We start from the raw sequence: 9735 nt of genomic DNA on the forward strand, positions 1-9735 counted from the left end.
GAAACGTGAGGGTGTGAGTGGAGATGGGTGAAGGTGACCGTGCGGCCATTCCACTGCCACGACAACGAGAAATTTTATAATCAAACGGCATATGAAATCGTAATCCAATTAAAGAATGACATATAAATTAAAATAATAATTATTAATTTAAAATTTATTTTTAAAAGATAAGCATAATAAAATTTTGTGGGATCCATTATTAATTATTTTATTATTAATTTATCATTTTATATCTGTGGTGTTGAAATATTCTGAAAGGGACATTCAGATTTTATCAGATAATATTGTAGGATTCATTATACTTTTGTAGACGCTAATATCAAAAAATCAATCTCTCATATTTGAAAGGTAACATATGAATATGCACTAATAGAATAAAAATCACGATTTCATTATAAAATCTCTGACGAGAACCCCTTCAATTTTAATTGGTCTCATCTTTGTCATTCAATTTTAGGCCAAACTCTGTGACATTCCCAAAATGATACCATCCAACCTTTTTCCAAATTTTAACCATTCAAATAATATATTCAACACACCCACATGTTGCTTTGATGATATCACTCTGCAGATCATCACAAAGTAATTTAAAAAAAAGAAAAAATTGATTCCAAATGCTAAGATTCAGCTTAAAATTTATCTTTCCACTGGTAGTGCTGCTTTCCACAATGTTGATGGTTGATTCTTGATTCTGATTCCAATCAATTGTCATCCTTAAAGCTTCCAACTTGAATTAGTTTCTTATTCTAGGTTCAGTTCTTGCCACTAATCAATAGAGACAATGGTCCTCAGTGACTTGACATCAATTAAATGCATTTGGCAGCTAAGCATGCGTGCAGCATCTTGAACATGAATAAGCATGACATGTTAATAAAGGTGAAGCAGAAAAAAATAAATAGTCTTTGCAATTATTTCAAAGAATTTTCTCACTAACACCTGACACTGCCTCTCCACCTCGTCACTGTCATCAGATACTCCCAAATTACATGTTTCTCTTATTAGCCTTCTACACTCATCAATCCAAACTCCACCACCAACCAAATAATAACAATAAATCAACGGCTCTTATTGTTCAATAATTCGCATAAGGGACCCACTTGGTACCTGATTTTTCTAATGAAATTAGAGAAGTAAATATTTTAATTTAACCAGTTGAATGAGTAATCTACCTTTAAGCATGAATGTCTGCTAATGTATGTCAGTTAAGTGAGGGATATACTTTTTATTAAGTGAGCCATATGCTTTCAAGCATACACAGCGGTTAGCCTGTTTGATGGTTCTGATGAGTAGTAAGCATACACACCTTATAATATGATCATATCAACCAAAAAGGAAGAGAGAAACCTAAACTTGAATCTAGTAGATGAACAATCACAGATTTTCTGAGAATTGAAGCATAATCACAGAGTTTCTTATGCTAACTTATCTTTCAGTATTTGACCATCAAACAGTGAACAAACATAATAATCTAACAGAAAAATTATTCCTGTCTAGCTAAATTTATGTTCACTTACAACAGTAAAGAAACCCAAATCATTGATGATGATGATAGGAGGGAATATCATACCCACAGAGCACCTACTTCGACGAGCTTTGGGACAAGGTGGCCGCTGAGGTGGAGAGCTACGAGAGACTCGAGGCCGCCAACGCAGGTTCCACCAATGAAAAGGGCGGGAGCAAGACTGCGAGGAGCCTCGCTATCGTGATCAGAGGGAGGTGGAGAAGGAGGGAGAGCGGAGATCTCATGATCGTCTAACTCGATCACAGTGGGGTGGACACCGATGTTAGCGAGCAGCTTCTTCATGACGTGGCACATGCAGCATGAAGATCGAGAGAATATAATAACCGGATGCTCCGATATAAGCCGTTGGATTCGTGTCTCAGGAGATTCTACGGCATCGATGGATAGAGAAGAGGAGGAGGAAGTGGGGGTGGTGGGAGGAGGGTTGAGGTCGAGGCGGACGAGTTCATTGTAGCAACGTCGCAGTCGTTGCATCGGAGCTAAAGAGTGAAGTGTAAATAGAGAAAGAAAGTGATGGTGTTGATGGCAACGGAGGCAAGTGGGGGAGTATCGAAAGGAAAGAGTTTTTATTTATAATTTGTGGGTGGTGGAGTTGCTTACATCACTAACTACTGTATTGCATTTGCACTATTTTTTTTTTTTTTCCTTTTCTCTTTTTTGGGATCAATGCTTGTGGAATTGTTTCTCTTTTCATGCCCACGCCCCCATTACTATAATGAAAGTATGCGTCATGCAATTATATATATATATATATATATATATATATATATATATATATATATATATATATATATATATATATATATAAACAAAAATTGTGAATAAAAATAAGAGATAAAATAATGAATAAATTTTAATAATTCTTTCTATATTTTAAGAGTTATAATAAATTATTTTTGAATTTAAAAAATTAATATAAAAAATCTAATTTTTAAAATTTTATACGATAAAATTTTTATTCCTTCCTTATAACTAATTTATATAATTTAGAGTCACAATATTATGAATAATTCTTTTTTTATGCTATAGTAACATAATTGCTTATATTTTTTTTTATAAATTAACTATAAATTAATTTCAGTCATACAGAATATAAAACACTAAATAAATATATAGTAAATAATTAGAAAAATTTTATCTTAAAAAATAATAACAAATATTCATGTTACCGCTGTTTTGAATTATCCACATTAGCTTATTATTTATAAATTAATTATTGAGAATTAAAATAATTTTATCTTACAAAATTTTAAATTTTAAAAAATTTATATTACATTTCTAAATTTAACGACATCTTTATTACAACTATTAAAATTCAATTATAATTCTTGAAATTTATCCGGTAGTAACCTTGGATTAGTTACTTTTAGTGAGAGAAAAGGAGAGCAGAATTAATCATGACATAGTACATGGCACATAATCAATTATTTTTCCATTTTAATATAAAGTTATTTAATAAGAAATTTTGGGATGGTATGTTAACCTTAGATTAAAATTTTACTTGAATGTGAAATGTTTAATAGTAAAGGTCAAAAATTTTAAAACTTAAAACTTATAAAATTTGTCAAATTAATTTTTTTATAATCAATATATTATTTATAGTTATAAGAAACAATAGATAAATATAAAAATATTGTAAATAATAATTAAACTAATTACGATATTCATCCTTACATAATAAAAAATATACACATAAAAAATATTTATAGTTTAAAAATAATATTTTAGTTTTATATATGTGTATAATAAATTAATAATTATATATGTAATTTAATAATAAAATAAATAATATATATTATTGATATTTTATATATTAATTACAATAATTATACATAATTTTTTTTAATATTTAAGGTATACCAATTACAATCTATTAAAGCAAAGAGGCCGGAAGAGGAATGGAATGTGAATGATTGGAGCGTGAAGGACACGAAGAGGAGGAGGTGGTTGAGGAGGCAACATTTGTGGTCACGTAATAGGATGGTTCGGCAATGCAGGACAAATGCTGGAGGAGGAGTGCGTGGGGCAGTCACATTTGGATGGCTGCCCTGCACTGCACTGCCAAACTAAATAAAGCTTACGTCACTTTGACCTAGATTTAACACCCTCATCATATTACTCTACACCCGACACGTACCAGTAGTTACCCTCTGTTGACGTGGACTCTCAGTGGGGCCTCACAATCACATTAAGCATGGGAATGCAATTTAACATCCCCGTCATCATGAGCGTGGCGCTTTCTTTTAACTTTCCTTCAGGCGTGGAGATTGTGGGCTTCGAGGGATAAGTGGGCTCATGCCCACTTTTGAGTCTGCATAGGTACGCCAATGGAGGATGTCCACGTGGGTTTTGATCATGGCGTGATGCTGACGGTGGATGTGGTCCCTACCATCATGAATCTTGTGCTTCTCCTTAAACTTGCACCGTTGATGCTGGTGAATAAGGTGTCCGCCATATATCGTGATGCATGACTTGGGGTTGCGTGATTGCGTCTATGATCTCCATTTTTAAAGCCAACCAACAAGGACAAATATTTTTTTAATAGAATTTTAAAAAAAATTAAGAGGAGTCTTTTTTAAATAATAATAATAATAATAATAATAATAATAAGAGGAATCAAGATTTAAAGTTTATTGGGTAAAATTCAGTTAATAAGTCAATTCTTGCATTTTTAAATTCGAATAATTTAAAAGATTATTTAAATTAAATTATAAATTTTAATTTAATTTAATTCAATTATTAAAGACATATAATTCACTTGATTAAATTCTCATATTTTCAGTCTCTTATTAAAAAATATAAATTATAAAAATTAGTTTATAAATAATAATTACTTATAAATTAATTTATTTATAAATATTTAAAATTTTAAATAATAATATATTTGATTGAAAATATTTATGAGTAATTAATAAATAATTAATATATTTAATAAAAAATAACTTATAAGAATATTTATTATTAAATTGACTAAAAATAGTACTAAGTTATATTATTAAATAATAAATTATATTAACTTAATTTTTTCACTATAATTGGGTCAAATATATTTTAATTATATTACAATATTATTTTTTAAAGAATCATATTACAATATAATTTAATTTAGAATTAGATAAACAAATGATTTTTAAAAAAATTATGAAAATAATTTTTAGATAAATTAAAATTGTTCTAAATAATCTATTTGTATTAATAAAAAAAGCAAATTAATCAATGCAATACAGAAAATTAGTCCAGAATTGTTTTATTCCAGAAATAAGAGAAACGTAAATAGGTTTATGGTGAAATTTTAAAAATAAATAAAATAAATATTGTAAAATATTAAATTAAATTAATTTATAAATATTAAAATAAAAAAATTATTCTTAATTTTTTTTATTTACAAGCGGTTTTCATAAATAAGCCTTAAAAATAATTCAAACAAATAGATTATCTTAAAATAAAGCTTATAAATAGATTTGATTAAAAATGCAGAGGAAGAAATACAGATAAAAATATTGGAGGGGCAAATAATAATTTTAAAAAACACATTAAAATTTATAGGTGAAATTTAAATTTTTTAAAAAATTTTATTAAAGAAAACAGTAAAATAAAATAAAATTTATAGATAAAAATTTAATTTTAAAACTTGTGCTCTTTCTACATCTTTTTAACTTTTTTCAGAATAAATCATTTAAAAAAATTAAATTTTCATATAATTATATTTATTTTTATTATTTTGAAAATAAAACTTTTAATTAAAAAAATTAATTTTTTTTCATTTCAACTATTTATATTTATAAAAATAATTAAATTAAATTAAATTCTTGTAAAATTTTAATTTCTAAACAAATATTTGTCTTCCTTTGGAATTTGTAGAGAAAAAAAAAGGTCCACTAGCATCGATCTTCATGAGAAAAAGAAGCAATTTGAGCATAAAACAACAATAAAGCGACGATCTTGTTCTTCTTTTTCTTTCTTCCACACAGATTTCTTGACTACGAATATGGAATTTGGCCATTATAGGCCATAAATTTAAGGATTTCTTTTTTTTTTTTCTAATTTGAAAACAAAGGAAACCCATAATTTTAGAACCATAATATTAAGAATTTAGGCCCTGTTTGCCTCACGAAAAATGACTTATATATAAAAAATATTTTTTATAAAAATATTTTTTATTCTTTGATTGTAATGTTAAATTAATGATATTTATTTATTTCATATACATATATAAGTGTGTTCCCATTTTAATAAAATTTTTAAAATTTTAAAAATAAAAAATAATTTTCTTATTTAAAAATAGAAATCATTTTTCTTTAAAATAATTTAATTTTTTTAATTAAAAAAATATTTTTTATTGATTAATTTTTTTGAGTGTTTTCAAACACTAAAAAATACGAAAAATATTTTCCAAATATTTTTCAAGAAACGAAGGAAACCTTTATTTACATAATTTGTTGCGCGGACAAGAATATTTGTTATTGATTTGGGACTGTGATTCTATGTGTCACTTTCTTGAGACGGTCCCCAGAGAGATTGCTTCTTAAAATCTTGCGAGTTTACTGGTTTGGATTACCTGGGTTCTTCCTCTTTGCAAATTTCCTTTATTTGCAGGGGATTGAAGGAATAGAATGTGCCATGTGAGTAATATACTTTTTGCCATTGGACAAGTCTAAGCTGGGCTCTCTTTTGCAAATTCTTAGCATCAAGCTCTGGTGGATTTAGTGTTGGAGGAATAAGTTTGTGTTTTGTTATAGAGAAGTTAACAAAGTTGCAGACAAGCTGGCTAATCTATCTATGGATTTTCAATTGCTTTATTCCCTCGAAAGGAGACCTTGAATTTGCTTCATCGGGACTTGCATGGGGTTGCTTGGCCTAAAACTGTGACCTAATTCGTGAGTCTCTCTTTTTTTTTTTTGGATTTTTCCCTTCTTTGTAAAAAAAAAAAAAAAAAAAGAAATTGGAAATAAAGAAAACACATATTGAAAAATAAAGAAAATCTAGAAATTCAAAACCGGAGCGAAGAATCTAATAATTAATATTGATAAATTAATTTGACAGATTAAATTATAATTTATTCAAAGCTTTCTCATGATTTTATAAAACATGAATCGTATGATTTGTAATATTATTATATTAAGGAATTTTCATGTATATTTTAATACTTACTTATTCTTGAGACCTAAAATTTTATAAGAATTAGTGAAATATTATATTTCGTGTTATGCACCGTAATATATATATATTATTTTTTAATTAAAAGGATTTTAATATTACTATTTAAAATATTAGTAATAAATTTTAATCGAATAAGTTAATAATTAGTCTTAAATCAATGAATTTAATAGTATAATTTTTTTTAATCCATAAATTATTCTTCATATATAATAATAATAATAATATTTTAAAATAATAAAAATTAAATTAAATTAAAGTAAATTAAAAATTATTAAATGCATAAAAGTAAGAGAAAAAAATTTAAATATTAATTTTTCTTCAAAGTAAATATGAGTCTTAATTTTACTGTAATCGACCTTTTAAATTAAAAATTATGAATATAATGACATATGATAATTATATTTAGTAATTATATTACATCTATTTAAAAAATACAGAAAATACTTAATGTTAACTTTTTTCTTTTAAAAAATTAAAAATTAATAGACAGATATTACCTTTAATAATTTGACATATTTAAAAAAAATTAATCATTAATTTGTCACAAAATTCAAATATGCTTGATTGTAATTTAGAGCATATATTTTAAAGGAAATTAAACTTTTAGTTATAGTAATAATTAAATAATCATTATAATATTAGTTAAATTTTAAAATTAAATGTCTTTAATTGTCAAATTATTAACAATTAAATATTAAATTCAATTACAGTATTAAAAAATATTTCACTTTCCTTTAAAGTAATTGCCATTGACTTTTTAAATTAAAAAGTAAGAAACTTATAATAAATGATAATTATATTTAGTAATTAACACTTTTTTATTATTTAAATTTAGAATATCAAAATAATTAAGAATCGTATTTAAAAATAAAATTATATAATAATTATATATTATAACTATTTATAAAATATAAAAAAATTATTATCAATAAATTTAATTAAAAATTAATACTTGCTATGAATATGATAAATTTAAAATTCTATATTTTTTTGAATTTATTTTATAAAATCTGAACAATCTCTTCATCAGAAAGTGAATATATAATATACATAAATTAACATATATGTGATCATTCAGTGTAATTAATAAATTAATGTGATTAACTTTTAATTTTTTCTATTTCTAATTAAATTAAATTTTTCTAGACATTTGTAATAATAATAACAATAATAATAATAACCATTTATTATAATATTAAAATGTAATAATTATATAATTTGTAACTTATATATACATAATTAGAAAATTAATAATTTAATCATAATTTATAGAAATTGTATATATTATTAATTTTTCTAAATAATAATAAAATAATATAACATAATATGATTAATATTAACTAAATTAATAATATTAATTATTTATTAATATACTATAAAAAATATCAAAAAAATAATAAAAATTGAATATTAATATAAATTTATTATTTACAATAACTATAAAAATAAATTTTTATTTTATTTCATTTTTCCACAATTTATTTTATATAGCATTCAATATAGTTAAAAATATGTCTTTATTAAATGAATACTAAAATAAGATAAATAAAAATAAAATAATATTAAAGTAAATTAAAAATTTTTAAATATATAAAAGAGAGAGAAAGAAAGTAAAATATTTAACTCCATATGACTACTTTCACGGTATAATTTTAAATTATTTTATTAATTTTAAGATATATATAATTCTTAAATTTTTATAATTAAATGAAATAATTAAAAATTTAAGAATTATTAAATGAGAAATTTATAAAATTATTAAAATATGTCTAATATTTTTAATTAGTTAACCATAAAAATTTTTATAATAATGATAATAGTAAAAATAATTAATGATAATAGTAATGATAATAATTAATTAATATAATTATTAAATATAACATCTTTATATATAAAAAAAATAAATAATTTTTCCTATATCTAATTAAATTGAGGTTTCTACATAATAATAATAATAATAATAATAATAATAATAATAATAATAATAATAGCTACTTATTATATATTAAAGTAATAACTAAGTAAATAGTTTGTAACTTATATACGTATAATTAGGGAATTAATAACTTAATTATAATTTAAAAAATTGTATCATTATTTAGTTTTTTTAAATGATAATAAAACAATATAACATAATTAATATTAATTAAAATAATATTAATTATTTATTAATATATTATAAAAAATATAAAAAAATAAAAATAAATAATTTTTTCTATATTTAATTAAATTGAGGTCTCTACATAATAATAATAATAATAATAATAATAATAATAATAATAATAGTAATAATAATAGCTACTTATTATATATTAAAATAATAACTAAGTAAATAGTTTGTAACTTATATACGTATAATTAGGGAATTAATAACTTAATCATAATTTAAAAAATTGTATCATTAATTAGTTTTTTAAAATGTAATAAAATAATATAACATAATTAATATTAATCAAAATAATATTAATTATTTATTAATATACTATAAAAAATATAAAAAATAAAAATTAAATATTAATATAAATTTCCTATTTGCCATGACTATGAAAATACATTTTTGTTTCATTTAATTTTTTCATAAATCATTATATATATATATATATATATATATATATATATATATATATAAAATATCTTAATCACTAAGAATAATTGGTCCTAATTTAGAGTAGATATTTTAAAGGAAATTAAATTGAATTAAAACTATTTATAAAATATAAATAAAATTTAATGTTAACCTTTCATTTTTTTTTAAATTAAAGATTAATTACCTTTAAAATTTTAATAATTAATTTCTCATAAGAATTTAAATATCCCCTCATTCCTGATTTTAATTTAAAGCATATATTTTAAAGGAAATTAAACTTAATAAAAATTTTTATCATTAATTTTTAAAAAATATTTAAATCTCTCATAATTCTTTATTCTAATTTTAAATAAATATTTTAAAGAAAATTAAACTTAATTATAGTAATTAATAATATTTTATTATTTAAATTTGGAATATCATATTAATTAAGAATTATATTTAGAAAATTATATTATATAATAAT

General features: G+C 22.4%; 1 protein-coding gene across 1 annotated transcript; it reads right to left on the bottom strand.

The window, feature by feature from the left end:
* Window positions 1–1320: 1320 nt before the first annotated feature.
* Window positions 1321–2076, bottom strand: LOC110631755 (glutaredoxin-C6). Its single transcript, XM_021779705.2, has one exon. It carries the CDS (start codon window positions 1994–1996, stop codon window positions 1562–1564), a length of 435 nt encoding a protein of 144 aa, XP_021635397.2. The 5' UTR covers window positions 1997–2076; the 3' UTR covers window positions 1321–1561.
* Window positions 2077–9735: the final 7659 nt, after the last annotated feature.

The sequence above is a fragment of the Hevea brasiliensis genome, chromosome 4 (assembly GCF_030052815.1).
Source record: "Hevea brasiliensis isolate MT/VB/25A 57/8 chromosome 4, ASM3005281v1, whole genome shotgun sequence".
NCBI classification, from domain to species: Eukaryota; Viridiplantae; Streptophyta; class Magnoliopsida; order Malpighiales; family Euphorbiaceae; genus Hevea; species Hevea brasiliensis.

Excerpts from the sequence above, each read along its gene's own strand:
- LOC110631755 (XM_021779705.2), bottom strand. The coding sequence starts at position 1,996 with ATGCAACGACTGCGACGTTGCTACAATGAACTCGTCCGCCTCGACCTC.